Raw genomic sequence first — 23,198 nt, 5'->3', positions numbered from 1 at the left:
TAGGAGTGGGAAGAAATTAGCTCTAGACTAATGGTTGCCTGATTCCACCTCACAAAGATTAAATGCAAGCCTCAAAAAAAATCAAACTATTTTCAAGTAACTTAACTAAATCCCAGAACAAAGATCAAGAATATTTAAAAGTATGTAAAAAAAACACCCAGCATCCACAATGTGAAATTCACAATATCTGGCATCCAATAAAAATTTTTCAGGCAGGCAAAACAGCTGAAAAAGGTGACCCCAAATAAAGAGAAAAAATATCAATTAATAGAAACAAACCCAGAAACGACACAGATGACATAACTAGCAGAGAAGGACAGTAAAGTCGTTATTATCTTTTATATATTCAAAAAGGTAGAGAAAAGCATGAGCACATTAAGGTGAGCAAAATCCACATCTATCATACTAGGAAGTCAATAAATAATGATTAATAATAAATTCATAGAAATATATTATTTTAGATGTATGGTTGTAACCACTAGAAGAAATATTAAAGTTGATTCTTTTCAAGAGATATCATGTTACAGATTAAAAACCTTAATGTTTTTTAAATGTCTGTTATGTCTAAGTTGGTCCATAGAGTCAATGCAATTCCAATCAAAATCTTAGTATTTTTCTTTGGTGAAAATTGACAAGGTTATTCTATGCAAAAACTTAAGCAATACTGAGGATGAAGAACAAAGCAGGAGGATTTATAATATCAGATGCCAAAAGTAATTAAGATGTGATACTAGCACAAAGATACGAGTAGATAGGCCAATGTAATAAAGAGTTCAGGAATATGCCTACATATATATGGTCATCTGATTTATGAAAAAAACATCACTATAATCCAGGGAGGAAAGAATAGTCTTTTCAGCAAATGATCCTATTATAGCTCAATATAGAAACAAATGACACTTGATCCTTATCTTACACCCCCCACAAAAATTATTCAACATAGATAATAGCAAAACAATAGAGCTTCTAGAAGAAAACAGAACTATTTCATGAATTGGAAATAGGCAAAGATTCCTTAACTACAACATAAAAGTACTAACTATAAGAGTTAGGGAAAATATATATATTTTTTAATTAAATGTATTGGGGTAACAATGGTTAGTAAAATTACATAGATTTCAATCATACAATTCTATAATACATCATCTATATATCACATTGATTGCTCACCAACCAGAGACAGTTTTCCTTCCATCACCAAAATATTGATAAATTGAAAAAATTGATAAATTGAATTTTATTGAAATTTAAAACTTCTGTTCAAAATGACACCATAATGAGAATGAAAAGACAAGCCAGACTAGAGCAAGATACTTTACATGTATACACACATATATGTGTTTCATATATATGTGACATTTATATACATATACATACATATAGCATGTGTTATATACATGATAAAAAACTCATATCCAGCATATATAAATAACTCCAACAGCCCATTTTTTTAAATGAACACAAGACTTGAACAAACACCTAACAAAAGAGACTATACAAATAACCAATAAGTATAATCAAGTTGAAATAAGATCATTAGAGTGGGTCCTAACATGACTGGTGTCCTTATAAAAAGAGGAAATTTGTACATACATGGAGGGAAGATTTTATGAAGTGACACAGAGACTACATCACGTGAAGGCAGATGATTTGGCATAATACATGTACAAGCACGTTCACATATCCACCAAAAAATATGCACAAGATGTTCACAGCCCTATTATTCACAGTAGCCAGAAAGTAGAAGAAACAACTCAACTATTTATCAATAGTTAAATGGACAAACTGTGGTATAACCATTTAACAGAATATTACAAATCAATGAAAAAAAATGAACTACCGCTACCTGCAACAACACGGATGACTTTAGGCATGATACTAAGTAAAGAAGCCAGTTCCAAAGAGTTCATACTGCAACTTTCATTTACATGAAATTCACAGACAAAACTAATCTACGGTGATAAACATTCATCTTTGGAGAGTAAATTTTTACTGGGAGGGATCAAGAGGGAACTTTCTGGGGTGCTATAAATGTTCTGAATCTGGGTAGTAGATATATGTGCTTATATATCTGTAAAAGTTTATGAAGCTGTTAAGATTTGTGCATTTTACTGTATGTAAATTATATCTCAAAAAGACAAAGAAAAGTAATTTCCCCTGAGAGGTCTAATTGGTACAGGAGAGGGATTGGACAGGAAGCTGTTGTCTTTCTTTATAAGTCCCTTGGTTCTATTTTATTTTTGATTTTTAATATGTACATGCTGCGGTATTAACTAGATAAAAAATAATTTTTTAAAAACAGGAAGTAAATATGTGTTACATAATTTGGTTTGTAAAAAGTCTAATTCTTAAACAAATTTCTCAGATTTAAACTAGGAAGGAGTGAGCAGAAAGCTCAGGAAGATGCCACGAGGAGTGACAAGAGGATTTCTTGAGATTTCAAGAGTTAGTGCATACTTCAGGAGACCTCTTATCTGACCACTGTAAACTACTGTATTCAAATATATGCTCTCAAACATCTTAACTTGCTAGAAATATAGATCCTACCTATGCTGTAGCTTCCTGAGGCCAAGTTGATGTTTCTCTTTTTCCCAGGCTAATTCCTTTTCCACTTGGTTAATTTCATAAACTGTTTTTCTGTTCATCTCAGCACGGATTTTGGAATCTAGGTCAAAATCCTGTAGAAAAGTAGATTTGTTCAACAAAATGGGTACTTTTATCAATGGACTTTGTCAATCTTATGTTTTATATACAGATTTTTAAGTTTTGTCCTCAATTTCATGCAGCATCATAACTCTTTCCCAAATATCATAAACTCTCTCCATTCTAGAAAGAAATAACATACTTTTGATCTTACTTCCACAAAATATGGAAAAAAGTTCTCAGAATTAAAAATAATGCAAATAAAGTTACATATTTAAAGATTTTTCTCACAGGAAGAAAAATGAATGCTAACAGAATATTTAAAGAGTGTACAAAGTTTTTTAAAAAAATATTCCCTTCATCCCAAAGAAACTATTACACAATCAGCTGGGCACAGCATAGAAGTTCATGGCAGTTGATCATTAGTTGAATATCCCCTCCCACGTGACCCTACCCAAGAAAAACAGCAAAGTCTTTGGCATCTTCTTAACATCATGAAGTTCTAGTTGAATGTCCTTTACCAAGGGGGCTATTTTTCCCATAAGGATACTTGAGGCCTCGTGTTACCATGTTTCCCTGAAAATAAGACCGGGTCTTATACTAATTTTTGCTCCAAAAGATGCAGTAGGGCTTATGTTCAGGGGATGTCCTCCTGAAAAATCATGGTAGGGCTTATTTTCCGGTTAGGTCTTATTTGCCGGGAAATACAGTACACACCTTGACTCCTGCAAAAAAGTCAGGGCCTTCATTCACACTAAATTGGCAGTAGTAATTATTCTTTCCAGAGGTGTTGTGTTTTCAGTATTGATGTGTGTAAAGTGCTTAGCCACAGAACCTGCCGCAGTTGTTCTTTATTTTGAATTATGTCACTCAGATTCTGCAAGTGTCAACCTTTTTCTTAGTAAAATAGCATAAACGTCTTTTAACTAATATGAGTTAACCATTTTGATTTCAACAAAGCATTTTTATATGAAATTGGCTAAGTGCCTCTAGAATTACAAGACTGGGCAAACCACAGATATAGTTAAGATAGTAAATTCTGGGTTTTTATTTGATTAGGCCCTTGGTAGTAATTCCATTTAGGAAGAGGTACAAAATGAAAAAAAAAAAAAAAAATTAATGCCTACCTGGTAGATGGGGCTTTGCAATAAGTCACAAAAGAAAAAAAATACAAAAGTAGCTTAAACATTTAAGTGATTGTCCCCATACCTACAACTTACTAAGTTATCTACAAGAAACTTTGTGGATAAACCAGGTACTATATTTTCAACAGATCTGATGAACTATAAAAATAGAACCACCAAGCATCAAATTATACATACATATGCACACACCTACCCAGCAATTAGATATCTTAGCTAGGTATGATAAGGGTTGATAACCAGATTCAAACCTATATTTATATGTTATCTTGTTAAGAAAGAAAAAGTGTAATAGCTAAATCCAGAAGTAAAGAGGTTCACCTGCACCCAAACCAAATGCATGACAAGTTCTACAGTAGTTTAGTTGCTGCCAACATATTGACTGGCCAGATAAAAGGAAGCTTAAAGATGATTTTAAGTGTTCCTACTTACTGGGCAAATAGTACCAGAAATAGCATATATTAAAATTAAAATCAAATTTATTTTGAACTTACTGTCCTTTTAAGCTGCATATGCTTGGGTAATTCCTCATTCATCTTTAGTAGTTTCTGAAATTGATTCCTCAAAGCTCTGAGCTGCTCTCTCTTCCTGGCCTTTATTTCTTCCACCTCTTTCATTAACTTGTCATGTTCTCTTTTTCTTCTGGCATTCTCAATACTGAAAACAGCAATTTAAAAAGATGACAAATTAGAATACAGAAACAGCAAAGAGAATATTAGTATTCAAATACTGCGAGATTCATTTAGCTTGTCAACTTCTGTAAAATGTTGGTTTGTTTTGCAAAAGCTCATGCCTAGTAGATATTTATCAAAACATACCTGTAGGCTTTGGGATCGAAAATATCTTCTGGAATTGGCTCTGTTTCAATTCCAAACTGTAGGAAGGAGAGTAAAAATTTAGCCCCTTTAAATAGCCTATTTCCCTTAAAATATCTAATCAGAAGTAAATTAAGGAGTTTCCCCCTTGACAATTTCTAACAATTATAGGCCTGGAAAGTATTTTCACAAATAATAATAAACTAGGGAAAATATTGCAATTGATTAAACTTATTTGTTTCTGCTTCATTTAAAGAGGTAGGTAAAAAAAGTCATGAAACTTAATCATATGTATACAAAATGTTAATATCACCATATTCCCCTTCAAAATGTGAACTACTAATATTCTTGTGTCATTAACAAAGAATACACACAAAAACTTTATAGGTCATTTATTTTAAAATACTGTTGTGGGTTTTTTTGTTTTGTTTGTTTGTTTTAGCATATCCCTTTTATACATACGTGATTCTCCACAAACACCTCATGTGTATACTAGGATGATTTATATATATATATATATGTATATACATATATATACATATATATATATATTTAAAAATTTTAGTAAGCATTTTACTTGGCCTTAGCAAAAAAAGACATACAGTGGGAAATGCACAAAATAACATGATCTCCATCTTTACGAAATAAAATCAGAAATATGAATCTCCCTTTACAAAGAAAATCAATTTAAATTAAGGGGTACTAAGAAGTAAATCACTTAGAAGCACTTTGTTTATTCAGGTGCTGTGCTGTAAAATGTCTTAGGCTATCAAGAAAGAGGAGGTATAACCTGTTGAACTAAACAAAGACTCTTAGTTTGCTAGCTAATTAGTTCTTAAGTAAAATTGAACTTGTTTATTCTCTATTCTTTTTTTACAACAGATAGGTCTCTGTTTTGCTGTCATTCATTGTAAAGAAACAAAGACTCTCTTTTGATCAAGTTGTTTTATTATTACAGCATTAGTCTTTATATCTATGAAATGCAAGTCTACATACAGAGGGTGACAAAAATAATGCATATACATTTTAAGAGATGTTAACACTGGTCAACGTTGCTCAAGCAATAGTTCGCCATAATCAGAAGTGTCTGGATGCTAATGGTAACCACTCTGAGCACCTTTTGTAAGTGCAGAAGTCAAATGTGACTTGTATTCATCTTTTGTTATCGGTATATATTAATACAGTTTTTCCTTTTTTACAATGTGTATACATTTTTTTGGCACCCTCTGTATTTTTATGTAAGACAGGTCTATGACTTTAGTAAAAGTGAAGTAATAAATTATGACCAATGTAAGAGACAGTGATGGCTGATACATTGTAGTTACCGTTAATCGCTTAGGACATAACTTGAATTTTATTTATTTATTATTCTCTTATTGCCCAGAACTAAGGTCTCGAAATCAGTGAGATTTTCAGGATCTCCTGGCCTCAGCTGTTTACAATAAATTTGAGTTAAACAAAGTGCTTCCAACACTTCTAAAATATATGCCAAGTGTTCTCAATCCTGGCTGCACAGTAGAATCAAGGGGGTTGGGAGAAGCAGGAGGGTATTTTATAAAATACTGATACCTGAGTCTCACCTTCAGAGTTTCTGATTTAATTGCTCTTAGGCAGAGCTCAGGCAACTGTACTTTTAAGGACTCCCTAGCTGATTCCTAAGTACAGTAAGAACCTCAGACTTGTGCAAAGTTTAGCTTTTTGTTTGTTTATTCAACTCTTTCTGATTTTGCCTTCTTAAAAGCAGAGTCTACTGCAGTGATTTAAGAAATATTGATTGTAGTCATAAATAAAAGGACTTTTAAACAAATACAGATGGATTTTTTTTCTATCCAATACAGGTTTCCATAGAGAGAGTTGGCACAAGATAGAAAGATAAAGATTTTCTTCTTGTTCATAAACTTTCCATTTTGTAATTCCTCTTCCCAAGCTGGACCTCTTTAAACAAGAGTCCATTCTCCAAATTTTGCTGCTATTAATAGAAATGAAAATTTACCCTACGTTCTTTTGAAGTTGGCTAGCTGTTAAGTGGGAAGCCAATGTGTTAATAGGAATTTTAACTATGGTCTTTCTAATACAATTCCTTATTCCTTAGGAGTAATTCTAACAGTTATTAATAATTTTATCTAAAAGAACCACTTTGATAATAGAAAATTCTGGGCCTGACAGGTCAAATGGACATATTTTGGGGATCTGAACCCTCAATCTTTATTACAAAACCAATAATGTACTCTGCCTAAGAATAGAATAATTTAACCGAATTATTAATCATGATCCACATTATCATTTTCTAATATTACAGACAATATTTTCACAGCGCCTTTTGAAGGGACAGATTACAGCGTATATCTATCTCATTGATGCCCCTTCAATAAGTGAGTGAATAAATGAAAAGCAAAATATATATCTGAAAAAAATGTACATTTTGAAACCAAATTTTGATCAAGAAAGTGACTGATACAGAAAAATTGACACAGCTTTTTTAATTTGGGGAATTCTATATCTTTAGTAATAACAGGAATTCAATGTTTTTAATCTTTGAAGAAAAGGCACCAGAAAGTCAAAATTATAATACTGGTAGGAAGATTAGAATATAAGGAAAATGTGTCTGAATAGTTTCCATTTTTTAAAAAAAGTATGAATAACTTTAACATCAGTATTTTTAAATAAAGGGTTTTTTTTTTCCATTGTTCCTATTAGTTAGTTAGTTAGTTAGTTAGTTAGTTAGTTAGTTAGTTACATACCCTGGGAGATGGCACTTTGGCTTTGATGCTTTCCCTTAACTCAAATTCAGAAAAAATGCTGAAAACAAAGATATTACTATCTGCTCCAGTAGTCACCAAAAAACGGTCATCGAAGCTAGTAGAAATGCCTTTAATACATCCATAATTATTGTCATGAATATTAAAGTGCCAGTAGTTCTCCATATTTGTCAATGAAAGATCATTCTGACTTAGGATATAGACTCGAATTGCTCCATCTTGCATTCCACAAAACATCATATATTGGTTAGCACTGTGAAACAAAAAGAAAGTGAATTGTTCTTCATATTAATCTGAAAATAATGCTAATTTTAAATTAATTGACAAACGACAATTTTTAATAACAAAGGTATTATAGACTAAATTATGCCCCTCTCAAAATTCACATGTCGAAGCCCTAGCAAACTAATACAAAAGAGTGGGGTGGAGGGAAGCCAATTAGAAAATTGGAGCTACTATATTTGGTCTCCAAAAGAATGACCACAATATATGTTTAATTCACAATTATTAAAGGACTAATAATTCAATTTGTGATTCCTCTAGAATCACTGTAACCGTGAACCTTCATTGTCTGACCATGCAGTAGCATCCTCCTCAGTAACAGAGAGTAAATTCATACAATTCAATTGTGTAATAAACAGAAATTTGGGGACAGAATATTTTATAGAAGGGATTGAAATACAGTTTCAGGAACAGCTTCGATTCTATTTATTCCTTTGATTTATTTAACATTGTTTGAGTACCCCTCCATTTGGACACATCTTAAAAAATTGACAATATTCATAATGGACAAAAATAGACACCAATGGGTTATAGTTTTTGAAAGCTTTCTGAAATTCTGTTCACCTGAAAGTGATAGTTTGAATAGGATTATCTTCTGTATCCTCAATTAAACGGAAATCAAAAGGTTCATCTTTCTTTTCCGTGATATCACTGCTTTTGTCATATGGGGGTAACTCACAGTGATATAGAAAACCAGAATCATAGCCGCCCTGGAAAAGAGATAAATAACATAAAAGGTGGTACTTGAACATAAGACACACATGACCACATGAGAAGTTTATGATTATTTCAAATTTTAAAACACAAAATAGATGTTTTAAAACATTTACTTTCAATGACTTCTATGATTATAGACAGATTTTATAAAGCATCTCCACTGTCCATTTGTATGCATTTAAACAATTATTAATATAATAATAAAACACCTTACAATGATTTGTTTCCACTTAAAAGTCAAAAGAAGAGCAATTATCACCTCTGACTACCTACTGAATTCCATTTTATTTCAAGTAGTATTATGAATAAGCAGCATTTAATGATAGAGTTTTATAGGTCATGGTTTTCAGAACTAGTTTTCAGTCTAGGGCATTGCTTTTCTCCCTGAGGCAATTGCCAGTTCTGAAAGTGGCAGCTGAGAAGCTAAGAAACTGAGCAGAGCTCTATCTGTAGTCTCATAGGCTTAGGAAGAGGAAAAGATTTCCAGAGTCCTCCAAGAGAAGAAGCCATTGTAAACACAACTTCTCCTGGGATTTCCATTGCAACCCTGGCCCACTATACCCTACATGCAGAAATAGACTGGCACTCACAGGAAGTGAAGCCTGATTTCAAGTCATCTCACTCACTGATGAAAGTGATCTAGGATTTCTATCACAGCTGCTTTCCAGAACAAAAAATAAATCTCCAGCAGCTAATGCCAACACACAGAGACTGAAGCTAGTACTAGTTTTTTGCATACGAGGTCTAACATTCAATGTATTATATAATTGTACATTTGAAACCTACATAATTTTTTAACCAATGTCACCCCAATAAATTTAATAAAAAATAAAATAAATAATAAAAATTTTAAAATAAGCATGCTAACATAGACAAGACTTGATTGAAAATCAAAAGAAAAAAACAGATCAAAGAAAATACAGGTCAAAGAAAAAACACAAGAGGTATTGATAGAGGTATTTTCAAAATAGACTTCAAAATAACTATGATAACATATGTAAAGAATTTGAAGGCAATATAGAAAAATTTAGAATTCAACTGGAATCTACAAAAAAGTAAATAATGGAAAAAATGAAAATTCTAGAATGGAAAAATGATGGAAATTAAAAATTCAACAGATGGGAAATAGTGATAAGGGTTAATATACACAAAATTGGAATCCCAGAAGAAGATAGTAAAAAGATGGGCCAGAAGCAATACTGTTGTAGGCAATGGCTGAGTAGTTTCTAAAACTGAATAAAATTTGTCAGAATTCAAGAAATACTGTGAACAACAAGCAAGATAAATATGAAGAAATTACACAACTTTTAAAACAAAATCTTTAAAAAAAAAGAGAAAAAAGATACATTGGGTTTCAAAGAAACAATAAAAAGATGCAGCTAGCAGAATGGAAGACAAAAGATATCAAAGCTTTGAAAAGAAAATATCTAGAAAATTATAATTTTTTAAATAGACAAAATAGATATTTTAAAACAAAAACAAAAAATCCACCCAGACAGAGAATTTGTCATTAGCTCACCTACACTAAAGAAAATATCAAAACCTATCATTTAGGCAAAAGATGTAATTACGAAAATAGAGAAACTAGCAGCGAGAAAAAGGATAAACCAAATGATACCAAGAACATAAAACAATAGTAAAATGCCTTTTGGGGACACAAATACATATATGAGTATAAAAATAAAACATATGACAATGAGGGGAGAAGGAGGATACATGGCATTAAAATGCTCTAAGATCTTTTTTCTCTGGAACTAGTAAAATAATAAATTCATATCACATTATATTAAGGATGCATATATGACCTTTAGGATCACTTGTAAAAGAATGTATAACTAATAGAGGAGAAAAATTGGGGGAGAAACTAGTTAATCATCCAATAGAAGGTGAAAAAGGGAACACAGAATTGGTGTGATAAATAGAAATAATTAGTAAGATTGTAGATGTAATCTAAAATATATTAGTAATTACATTAAATGTAATTGGACATAATACTCTATTAAAATAAAGACAAAGATCCTACAGGATTAAAATCAGAAGCCTAACCCCATGCTGCTTATAAGAGACATACGTTGAATAGAAGGGTATCAAAGGCAAAGGAAAGAGAAGAATCATTAACAACTCTGATTTTTGTCTTAGTAACTGGATGGATGCTTGTCTCATTTACTGAGGTGGAGATAGAGCAGGTTTGTACAGGGCAAATATGGTTTAAAAGTTATGCTTTGGATATGTTAATTTTGAAGTGCCAAGGAGACATGTCAAGTTGGATAGGTATACAAGTCTGAATAGGAGAGGAGATGTCACAACTGGAGACAAAAATTTGAGATTCACTGACATATAATTGATATTTAAAGCCATGTGACTAGATGAAGTCATCTAACAAGAAAAGGAGTCCAAGACCACATCCTAGAGTACTTCAAATTTCAACCTTGTTCAGCAAATGAGAAGACAGCAAGAGAGGCAAAAAAAAAAAAAAAAAAAAAAGTGGCCAGTATAGTGTCTTGGAATCCAGGAAAAAGAAAGTGTTTTAGAAGGATGAAGGCTCAGCCCTATCAAATATTTCTGACAGGTTAAATGGACAGACAAGGGACCACTGAGCTTGGCAATATGGAAATCTTTGATGAAGTGGTAGAGTTAGGAACCCAACTAGAATGGGTGGAAGATCAAACTGGAGGTGAAGAAATGAAGCCAATGATTACAGGCAACTATTTCAAGTTCTCCTATAAAGGAGCAGTGCAGGGGAAGGAGAGAGAGGTCGAGGGAAAAAACGTAAGTACTAGAACATGTGTATGAGCTGAGGAGAAGAATTGAGTCAACAGAGAGATGTGGATGGTGCATAAGACCAAGTGGTTTACTTCAGGAACAAAATCCTTCAGAAACTGAGAGGGGATAGGATCAAGGGGCCATTCAGACCAGTGACCTTGGAAAGTTTCAGGGGAACACTCATGATTTGTAACAATAGCAAAGCACTTAAAACTTGTATGTATCCCTGTAGGACATCAGATCTGATTGAGACAAGAGAAGGAAATTCCATTCAATTGCTTTTATTTAATTTTCTAAGTGAAATGGGAGATGAGGTTATCAATAGAAAGTGAGGGAAGGTGAAAAATGTTTGAGGGGAGAAGAAAGAATTAAAGCAATAATTTGGAAAGTGGATTAGTGAACATGGCTGGGCAGTCGAACCAGCCCGCAGTGAATACTGATTTGAGAACTGAGGTCATGACTTCCAGTGAGACTGGTTTTCTACAGCGTCTGCTCATGTGTAGGCATAAAGTCGGCACATAGTTGGATCTAGAAGCATTAGTGTCACTGCCTCCGTGAACTACTCATATATCTTCCTTAACCTTATGTGCAGGTGTAATTTCAGGTTAAGGCCATGGTTAAGGTTAAGGCTCTAGACCCAGATTGCCTGAGTCCAGATCGTTGTTCTATCTCTCATAGGACGTTGGATAAGTTTCTTAATTTCTCCACGCCTTTGTTTCTTCTTATGTAAAATACAGAAAAGAGCAATTATTTTATAGAGTGGCTGGGTAGTCACTTAAAATGGTGCCTGGTACAGAATAAGTAGGTTTCCATATTTAGCAAATAAAAACACAGGATGGATGCTAACTAAACTTATTGTGCTAATCATTTCATGCTGTATGTAAGTCAAATCATTATGCTGTACACCTTAAACTAATAAAGTACTGAATGTCTTTATTCAGTAAATAAAGACATTTTTATTAAAATTATATTTAATAAAACTGGGGAAAATTTTTTAAATATAGGATGCCCAGTTAAATTTGAATGTCAGATAAACAACAAATACAGTTTTAGTATAAGTATGTCCCATGTAATATTTATCTGGCAACCCTTAGAGTAAACACTAGATATGTTTGTTAAATAATTTTTGCATATGTGTTTCCAGGACACTAGAATTCTATTACATTATATTGCAGTTGTTTCTATGCCTCTCTCCCACATGATTATCAGGAAACTTCCTGAGGGCAGGAACCATGTCTTGTTTATCCATTTACTCCTTGAACCTCACACAAGAGTAGCCATCAATAATTGTTTCATAAAACATAGAAGACAGACAAAGGGTAAAGGCACTAATAAATGAAGTTCTAAGGTGATTTCATCACTACTTCTTCTCCTTCTTGGCTCCTTAGAAGATACTATCAAAGATATATTTCTAAAAAAAAGTTGAAGAGAGGGAAGGTTAACTCTCATCACTCCTTATAGCAATAGTCCTTACTTAGCCAGCCAGTGTCCTGGCCTGCCCAGAAATCTGGACCAGTTATGATTTAGTGATAATTTTTCACATATACTTTTATGTCAATTATCACTTTTTTGGTGAGTGGAATTGAAATTTGTGACAAATTTATAATGAAGGAAATCTTGCTTTGCCATAGATCAGGGGTGTCCAAACTGCGGCCCGCGGGCCAACGGCGACCCGCAATCCATTTTTTATTGGCCCACAGCGAATTCCAAAAGTATATTTAATTTACTTAAATAAACCAGGTAAGGCAATACGTACTTCACCTCGAGTGAGTGGCCTGGCTGTTTGTGTATTTTACTGCATATGGCCCTTGGTGAAAAACGTTGAAAAAAGTTTGGACACCCCTGCCATAGATCAACAAAATGTTTTATTAGAATAGAATATATGCTAAGAGGATGTAATTTTCACATCATTGTGACAGTCCCTGGTACCTATTTCCCCAATACCCATTTTTCTATTCTTCCCTATTAACCAAGTCCCCATCTTGTTCAGGGTGGCAATATGACCATCTAAAAACAGCCACTTCCTAGACTTTCATATGGCCAAACAGCATAGTTGTAGGTAAAACGTAAGCATAAATCTATCAGATAGCACTGCCATTATTTTCAAAATACTAAATATTTTCAAAATTTAAAAACAACAGACTCAGCTGGAAAACCCCTTCGCCCTTTGCCCTTCTACCTTCAGTTCTTCTCCCCTTTGACCTCCTGAAACGTCATAGATGTTTGAATGACTGTCATAGATGATAACAGATATAACAAGTAGACATATAAGGGAAATATTAAGATGATATAAAAACAACTGTAACTCACATTCATTCATCAAAATTCACACCTTTAATAGTAGTCGATAAATGAAGTCTTACCATAAGAGTGAGAAAGCTAAGAATGTGCTAGAAAATAATGGCCATCCACTATATTGAATTAGGGCTGACATAAAAATTATTTATTACATTATTACTCACCAAAGAAACCCAGAACTTCCCTGGCCCAGAGTAAAATCCACAGAGAATGGGACAGGGGTTTGAGGGAATAAAGATTCCAGGTAATGGCTTCTCCTCTTCTTCCTCCTCCTCTTCCTCTTCCCCTTGGGATTCATTTTCTCCATCTTCTCCCGTCACTGCTGCTAGCTGCTTCCTTCTTTCTTCCTTTTCCTTCTCCTTCAACTCCTTTTGTTTCTTTCTCTTTTCAATTTCCATTAATCTCTTTTCCAAAAGAGACATTAAGAAGATGTAAACACAATTGCAATTCATTCATTCTATACTTAGGGATGACAAAGAAAGTAGAAGGAAGATAGGGTCCTAGAAAAACTCACAGCTCTGATGTAACAAGTGATGTCGTTTAAAAATAACTATCAATTTGGGGATATAACTTTGTCATTACATTTTTCAAATCATTGGAATAACTTTACTTCCATATTACCCCCATTGATCCTGGTTTTACAGAAATTATTTTGTCATTTCTTTTTCTAATAAGGAAGCTAAACACCGTTTGCCTCAGAGTCTATCACTGTCAGCCCATGAATTAGGTGGACTGAAATAGTCCCTGAGGGAAGTTGTTTCTATGATTAGTAAGACTGTGATTTAGGCCCTCAGCATCTATCAACTGGCTATTGCAAAAAGCCCCTATCCCTGGTAGCCCTACCTCCCATCTTTTACTTCTTTATTCTGTTTACCAGTCAGAATTATCTTCCAAATTTATATGATCTCATCAAATCAATCCCCTCCTCAAAAACTCACACTGGGTCCAAATAGTCTACAAAATAAATTAAGACATCTTGGCTGGTATTTCAGGAACCCCATGTGCTGGTCACAGACTCTTGCCACACCCCTCAACAAACTGCATCCCTCTGTTTCACCACTCCATTCTCATTTCCCCAAAACACTAAAAACAATTCTGTCTTCCCTCAGGATGTTTTCCCAGCTTTTACTGTCTCCCTCCTCATTTTCATCCTTTCAAAATTATTCCCATTCTTTAAGTACTAAATGTCACCTTCATGCAGTCATCTTTGACCTCCTCTCATCCCTCCATCACAATCATTTATTCTTTTCTCTGCATACCTCTAAAATTATTTTCTTTGCACTGTGATTTTAATATCTACTCACTGCCGCCTTCAAATATGGGGTCTATATCTTGCTCTTTTTGTATTTTTCCAGGCTTACCACAGGATATTTTATATTCTAAGAAGGAAAAAAATATCAGAAGGTAATGCTTCAAGGATATCTCATACCAGAATCTTAGACTTGACACTTGAGAAATGGAAACATTTTGTGCGCATGTCTTTGATTTCATAGGAAACTACATGTTGATCCTCTACGTCCTCCTTTATGGTTGGATATGGAGCTTCAAGAACATAGCCGTTCTCACAGAGAATCAATAAAGTACTTTCAGGCTGAAAAGAGCGATTAAATATATTCACATGTAAGCAAACTTTTAAAAGCATAGTTCAAGAAGATTACAAACCAGGGAAAATATAATCGCTATGTGTACTCACCATTTTTGAAAGATACTTAATTCTCTCCCTGAAGTTATTATTGGTAATAAGTCACTATACATAATTATTGATACCAATTAATTATTATATCATTATTAATTAATAAGATAACTGTTCAAGTTAGATTTAGATTTTGTTTCCTTTATAGATGCCATTCATATTTTCTGAGACAAAAATGTGGTTGTAAAATATGTTAAGCCAAAGGGCAGAATATTAAAATTAGGACTGCCAAGGAAGCAACATCACTAATCATCAGAGAAATGCATATAAAAACCACAATGAGATATTACCTCACACCAGTCAGAATGGCTATCATCAACAAGATAAATAGTAACAAGTGTTGGAGCGGCTGTGGAGAAAAAGGAACCCTCATACACTGTTGGTGGGAGTGCAGACTGGTGCAGCCACTATGGAAGGCAGTGTGGAGGTTCCTCAAAAAATTAAGAATAGAATTACCATATGACCCAGCAATCCTTCTCCTGGGTAATATACCCAAAAAAATCTGAAAACATTTATCCGTAAAGATATATGTGCTCTGATGTTCATTGCAGCTTTATTTACGGTGGCCAAGACATAGAAACAACCAAAATGTCCTTAGATAGATGATTGGATAAAGAAGATGTGGTATATATACACAATGGAATACTACTCTGCCATAAGAAAAAACGAATAGTGCCATTTGCAACAAAATGGATGGATCTTTAGATTATAATGCTAAGCGAAATAAGTCAGATAGAAAAAGCAGAGAACCATATGATTTCACTGATATATGTTATATAAAACTGAAAACAACAAAAGATCAAGACAAACAAATAAAGAAACAAAAACTCATAGTCACAGACAATAGTTTAGTGGTTACCAGAGAGTAAGGGGAGAGGGGGTGGTAGATGAGGGTAAAGGGGATCAAATATATGGTGATGAAAGGAGAACTGACTCTGGGTGGTGAACACACAATGTGATACATAGATGACGTAGTACAGAATTATACACTTGACACTCAAGTAATTTTACTAACCATTGTCACCCCAATAAATTGAAGGAAAAAAAGAAAAAAGAAAAAAAGAATAGCTCAGGTCCAGATAATAAGGCATCATTTTTTATGAGGTCGGGAATAACCTTGATTCCAAAACTGGCAAGGATATTACAAAAGGGGAAAATCATCACTATTATAAACTTGGATGCAAAAATCCTTAATTAAAATATTAGCATACTGTGTGTGTGTGTGTGTGTGTGTGTGTGTTAAAATACAGTGAGTTGATATGTGTCAAGACAATGAGAAAAGATCAAGTTCAAAGCGTAATGCATGAAACAATGAGGAAGAAAGAGAATACAAAGGACACAGACTTCAGAGATGTTTAGGATGCACAATCAGTAGGGCTTGGTGAATCAGGGCAGGGTGGTTAGAAGTAGAGAAGGGACTAGAATGACTCAAGATTTTCTAATTTTGCTAACAGGAAAAAAAACATCTTAGAGGAACATGGCAGGACAAAAAACATCTTAGAGGAACTCTCCATTTAGACACCTCAAAATTACCTTCAGAAATTCAAAAGATCACTGAGTTCTGTCAGTTCTACCTACTACATATCTAATGTCCACACAGTCTTTCACACCCTGGTTACGTATTCTCTGGAACACAGCTGCCTGAAAAATCCACCTGCCTGTCCTCTGGCTCCCTTGTAATTTCTCCACACTGCTACCAACGTGATCATGGGAGTGACCACGGCAGGAAGAATGGCTCTATGTGTGCTGGTGATGCTCCCTAATTGGAAACACCAAAAATAATGGGCAGATGCTTAATGCGTTCAGGAAGTTAGGAGGGCTTACCACTGAGCTAGGGGGAGCTAGCAGCTATTGCTATTTGGACAGCTGAAGTATGCAGCATATCAGCTATATATGGTAATTTACTCGTTTCCCCAGTTTTATTGAGATAATTGCCGTATAATATTGTATAAGTTTAAGGCATACAATGTGATGATTTGATACATGTATATATTGTGAAATGAGAGGAATTGACTTTGATATTAGTAATTCCCAAATGTTAGAAATACAAGGGCTAATCAACAGTACTGCCTGAAACAAGCTTTTAATTGTGTTGGAGGTTTTTGGTCTCTTATGCCTACTTTTTATTTTTTTAACTTTTGAAACAACTATTGATTCACAGGAAGTTGCAAAAGTAGTACACAGCGGTATCATGTAGCTTTACTGAGTTTCCCTCATGGGTTACCTCTTATGCAACAATATCAAAACCAGGAAATTGGTATTAATATAGAATGTATATGTAGTTCTATGTCATTTTATCACATATGTGTAGATTCACGTAACCATCCACAGCCATCAAAATGCAAAACCATCCCACCACCAAAAAGCTCTCCCTTGAGTCACCCTTTATAATAACACCCACCCCTTTTCCATCCACCATTCCTAACCCCTGGCAAATGTCAGTTTCTCTTAACTTCGTATCTAGGGAAGTGATTGAAAGTTGCACATAATAATATATGCTGTGACATAAACGTTCACGCTTTAACAAAGAGCTTCCTTTGCAGCTCTCATTCCCTTCAGCTAAACCACTTGTACCCACCTCCTCTCCATCTACCTACATCCTACCAATTCCTCAAGATTAAGGGACAATAATACAAAATAATAACTTATGTTAACTTCTCCCTTTCTTGATATTTCCCTGTTTTATATTCCCAATACATATTGTCTAGACCACTAATATTTGTCACCGGTTCCCTTGTGGAACCTTGTATATTTCTGTGATAAAATTATTTAACTTTTTAAGTATTTGCATTTTTTATCCTTCAGAACAGACTGTTTTGTACTGCTTATTATGAATGCATCACTGGTGCCTAGCAAAAATGAAAACAATGAGTATTGTTAATTAATTTAAAAAAAAAACAATTTTCTAGATACTACTATATTTTCGTAGTCCCTTTTCCTTAGAAGAGCTTAAAATAGATTATAGATGTGACCCCAATAATCTTGACAGCACTTCTATGCAGCTCATCAGTATCATTATTATCCTGGAACCTAGGACAGCATCTGGTTTAGACATTCAATCACTATTCGAATGACTGAATTATTCCATGCTCAAACTTAGGGAAATTAAGATTAATAATCAGTACTGAAACACCAGTTGTTGTTAGGAAAGAGGTGTTAGAAGATTAGAGGAGAAAATGGAGGTAGAATGGGGGCAGAAGAGAAGTAAAGAGATAAAGATGAGGACAAATACACTCAGACCTTAGAACTGAACTGAATGTCAGGACTGACAAACCCAAGTCAACACGTCCTGACATGTTGTGTATCTGGGTAAAGGCACCTGTGTTAAAGCAAAGCCTGATATAACCCAATGTTTACAGAGGGGACTGTGGTCAACTAGTTAGTGCATGAAAGAGAGAGGGGTAGTGAGGAGGGTGTGGAATTCCTGGGAAGCAGCATTGTGGTCCCTCAATGCAGGACCCAGGAGTGGGGCTCATAATTCCACCTGCTATTCTCTCTCTACCAGAACACTTCATAATGTAGTTAATTGAGATTAAAGCACAAAGACAAATAGTAATTACTTACATGAATGATTGTAGACCATATTAACTGGCAAACAGGTCCAGGAGTAGTAATATAACCAATTGGTTTATAATTATTTTCCACGTCAAAGAAGAAGACAGTTTTATCCTTACTCTAAGAAAATGAGAAATGTCCACCAAATATGCATTATTATAAAATCCGTGCCATAAAGAAGCATTTAACAACTATAGTATGTCCACTATACACTTATATCTACAATGGTCACATATACCAGATTATTCTGGGAACGTTCTTATTTCAAATATTCACTTCCCTTTTCCCATGAGAACACTTGACAAACCATGTGTGCCAGTATGTAGTTCTGAAAAAATGATCACTATATCTGTACTTAAGATTAATTCAGAAAAAAAATTCACAATGCATATGCTCACGTATTAATGCACAGAGACTTTACATGGTTATTCTCTTTATTTATGGCAGTTCTACATAAGAATATACCCATGCTATAAAATATCAATTATACGTAAAATATCTTACATGATTCCCAGCTGAAATTTTCTAGTCATTTAAAATAAGCAGTAGAATCTAATTTGTAAGAATATCTTAAAATGTCATGCACAGGTTATGCTGAAAGCATGTGAATACAAAGAAAGTAAAATACGGATATGGTCTCAGATATGAGTATCAGCAAATAAGGCATCATTAAGTAGGAAGATTAATAAGGCAACGTTAACCATGAAAGTTCAACAGGAAACAAAAAAAGTCTACTACTCACCCCTGTGGCTAGAATTTCTCCATCACGATCATAAGCTAAAGCAGTGACATGCGCAGTATGGGGTTTGATAACATATTGCAAACGAAGATCTGCATCCAAAAATTTCTTCCGTCCTGCAAAAATTGTGAGCCCTTTGGGATCATAAAGTTCAAGAATTCGAACAACACCATCTTCGAATCCTACAATAATCTGTGCTCCAGTGTAGCTTACCTTGGACAAAAATTAAATGCAATCTGAAATTAGTTGATTAAGAAAGTTATACTACATAACAGATACCTCTGTATTTTATTTAGACTTAAGTAATTTCACACTGACTGCCCAATGATAATTCCTTATACCACTTTCTGGGAATCTCCATCTATTCTAGGACAGATCCTGTCACTGTGGACAGGTAAACAGCGGCAATTCAAACACTCGATGAGCAAATGTGGGTGGAGTGTCTGTCTACCATCTACCAGGCACCTATCACCAGCAAACCAAGAGCGAGCATAAATAGTCTCAGCCCCTGTTTTCATAGAATTTATGGTCCAGTGGGGAAGACAGACATTAATCAATGACAAAAATGAGTATGGAATTACGAACTGAAATACATGGTAAAGGGAAAAAAAACATCTTCTCCGAGAGCATATAACAAAGAAAGCTGACCTAGACCGAGGGCTTCCTAAAGGAAGAGACGGTGGCGCTGAGATCAGAAGGATGCCCAGGAACAAACAAAGGTCAGGAAGGTGGGGGTAGCACTCCTGGGAGAAGACATAGCTTGTACAAAGGTTGTGTGGCAGGAAAGAAAGTAACTCAAGAAAAAGTTATAGTTTGACAGAGCAGACTGAGCGAGGGAACAGTGCTTCCACAAGAGGCTGGAGAAGGAGGTAAGCAGACACCGGCTCACCAAGTGGCTTACATGTCACCTTAGGGATAGCCTTCATCCCAAGAGCAACAGGAAGTAATCAAAAGGTTTTTAGTTGGGGGTTGAGGGTGGGGAGGTCACATGATCAGATCTGCTATTTCAGAAAAGTCATCCTTGCTGCCATGTGGAAAGATCTGAGATGGCCGAGACAGGATGCAGGGAGACCCTGTGGGAGGTCTTTAAAGAGACAGCTGCCAGACTCCAGGAGAGTGACTGTGGTCACTTGGTCTGAGGTGATGTAGTGGACATGCGGGATATAGACATGTTTTAGTAAGAAGTATAATGGCCCTATTTGGTAAGGACTGAATATGGGAAATGAAGCAGAGGGAGGTGTCAAGGACGAATAAGACATGTTCTGAGGCAGGAAACACGAAGGGAGCCAGATGTGCATGTGGTTTGTTGTTGCTATCATTATTTTGGAGGGTGGGGTGGCTGAGGGCAAGCAGAAAATCATGAATTTAGTCTTGGACATGTTGAGTTTCTAGAGCTCTCAAAATAGAGATGACATAGAGTCTGCAGCTTAGAGGAGAAATCTGGGCTGGAGATATAAATCTAGCAATGTCTTGAATGTACTAAGTCTGTTGTCCTCCAAGGCATTCAGGAGAAGGGCGACAGCCCTGGTATTCTTTAGGGCAGAGTGATCATCCCTGAGGGCAGGCAATTACGCGAATCTTTGGGAATAAGAGAACTGTATTCCATTCAACTTCCAGTTGAATGTTTGCTAATTCAACAAACATTTACTAAGTGTCTAAATGTACCAGTAACTGTAGAGGCACCGGAGGTGCAAAGAAGAATAGTTATGGCTGTCACCACGAAGAATAAACAGTCTGGTAGGAAAGACAGACAATAAAGCAAATCATCTTAGTATGTTGTGATAAGTGCTAAAGAGAGGTATGTATACACAGTCCTGAACAAACAAACAAATAGAAGAGGAAGGAGCACTTAGTTCTATTTGAAGGTGGGGTCACAGAGAACGATGAAGAAGAGATGACATTTGACCTGAGCTGAGTTGTAAAGGATGATGTGGAGTTTCCCAGAAGGCAAGGGAGTATGGAGAAGGGGCATTTTGCCTCTAATAGAATATCTATATGATCATTACTTGGATATAAGGCTAAAAAAGGAAACATTCTATGGATATAGCACAGCTATCTGAATAAATGATTCAACTACTTGGGCTGTATTTTAAAGACTTCAGGTAAGAGTGTCTTATAGATTAGGATAAAGTGTGAGCCAGGCTTGGTAATCCAAATACTCTGTGGTTTCTATTTGTTCTAGCTTCATCATTGTTCTGCCTCTATTCCCTGGCCCATGTTTTCCTTCTGATTTTGATCCCATTATGAAAGTTCCCTCCATTCCAGCCATCTTCACATCTGTTTTGAGCCTGAAACATTTTCTCTTTGATTTCAACTCAAAATAGCTAAGGATAAGACATTCCCAAAATACTCCCATGACATTTTAAAAACATGGCTGCAAATTCTTTGACATGCCTCCCATGGAGAGATGGGGTTGAAATCCCTCCCCTCTTGAATCTGGGTGGGGCTTGTGATGGCTTCACTCAATGGAGTACGGCAGAAGGGACATTAGGTGGCTCCCTAGGCTGGGAAGACCAGTAAGATCTTTGTTGCAACACTAGACCTTGGAGCCCCAAACTGCCATGTAAGACATGTGTGACTGTCCTGAGGTCACCATGTTGTGAGGAAGCCCAAGCCACATGGAAGGGCTTTAGGTAAGCACTCCGGCTAACATTGCAGCTTAGCCCAGCCTTCAACCTGGGTACCAGACTTGTGATACAGAAGCCTTTAGGTGATGCAGGCCCCAAACATTCAGGTCTTCCCAGCTGAAGCCCCAGATACTAGGAAGCAGAGATAACCCATCCCTGCTGTCACCTGTCTAAATTCCCGATCCACAAAATATGTGAGCAAAATAAAATGATTGCTGTTTCATGCCACTACATTTGGGGTAGTTTATTACAGAGCAATAGATAACTAGAACAACTCAGTCCCTGACCAATTTTTTTCCACAGCTATTATCTAACATATCACATATCTTACTTATTTGTTTATTGTTTGTCTCTGCCTCCTGTCTCCAACTACAGCATAAGGTGCATGAGTAAAGTATTTGTCTTTTTGCTCATTGTTGTATTCCCAGAATCAAGAATGAGGCCCAGCGCCTTGCAGGCATGCTGGAAATATACATAAAATGAATGAAATCAGAGTCAGAAGGATAGAGGATAGATACACAAAGTTCTGTTGGGTAATTATGGTATAACATGGAATTACTACTAATCTGCAGGTGGCATAAAAATAGATTTTCATTAAAACAGGACCAAAACCACAATAGCCAGCTCGTGATATGATTTCTATCATGTTCTAAGTGAATAACTTAACATTTTTATTCTTCTCTAAAATCGAGTCAGAAAATGTCTATATATCCAAGAAATAGAACTGATATATTTACTAGCAGAATCGGGTAAAAGTTCATTATAATAAACTTACCAGCCGGGGTACCCAAGCAAGGGCAGTACCTCCTTGCTTGAATTTCACATGAGCCAAAGGAGTTCTGCTACCAAAATCATAGATTCGAATAGAGCCTAGAGAAAGACAGTTTTAAAAAAGAAACAAATGTATACATAATCCCTTTTTAAATAAGCTTGGCTCACTTTACATGTTAAGAATTACAAGAACTAAATAACTAAATCAACTGATACCCTTTCTTTAGTGAAAAATTTTTATGTCTACCCTCAACGAAGTATTACCATGTTTCCCCAAAAATAAGACCTAGCCGGACCATCAGCTCTAATGCATCCTTTGGAGCAAAATTTAATATAAGACCCAGTCTTATTTTACTATAATATGAGACCCGGTCTTATTTTACTATAATATGAG

The 23,198-nt window shown here is 35.2% G+C and overlaps 1 protein-coding gene across 4 annotated transcripts in view; it reads right to left on the bottom strand.

Moving 5' to 3' along the window:
• The window catches only part of CFAP44 (cilia and flagella associated protein 44), a 94,167-nt gene that overhangs the window by 41,189 nt on the left and 29,780 nt on the right, over positions 1-23,198 (bottom strand). For all 4 annotated transcript variants that reach the window (XR_012496298.1, XM_019734863.2, XM_074331850.1 and 1 more), the window contains exons 13-22: positions 22,809-22,903; positions 19,410-19,619; positions 18,677-18,787; positions 14,849-15,010; positions 13,584-13,823; positions 8,206-8,351; positions 7,342-7,612; positions 4,604-4,659; positions 4,280-4,442; positions 2,548-2,678 (exon numbers count right to left, since the gene is read on the bottom strand). Coding sequence is in view for 3 of the 4 variants with exons in the window: in XM_019734863.2 (XP_019590422.2) it covers positions 2,548-2,678; positions 4,280-4,442; positions 4,604-4,659; positions 7,342-7,612; positions 8,206-8,351; positions 13,584-13,823; positions 14,849-15,010; positions 18,677-18,787; positions 19,410-19,619; positions 22,809-22,903 (1,585 nt within the window). In the remaining variant the exon portion in view is untranslated. The remainder of the gene's footprint in view (positions 1-2,547; positions 2,679-4,279; positions 4,443-4,603; positions 4,660-7,341; positions 7,613-8,205; positions 8,352-13,583; positions 13,824-14,848; positions 15,011-18,676; positions 18,788-19,409; positions 19,620-22,808; positions 22,904-23,198) is intronic.

Source organism: Rhinolophus sinicus, linkage group LG01 (genome assembly GCF_036562045.2).
Source record: "Rhinolophus sinicus isolate RSC01 linkage group LG01, ASM3656204v1, whole genome shotgun sequence".
Classification (NCBI taxonomy): Eukaryota; Metazoa; Chordata; class Mammalia; order Chiroptera; family Rhinolophidae; genus Rhinolophus; species Rhinolophus sinicus.
Note: the sequence above shows the minus strand (reverse complement) of the source record. Positions and strands in the feature narration are given on the sequence as shown.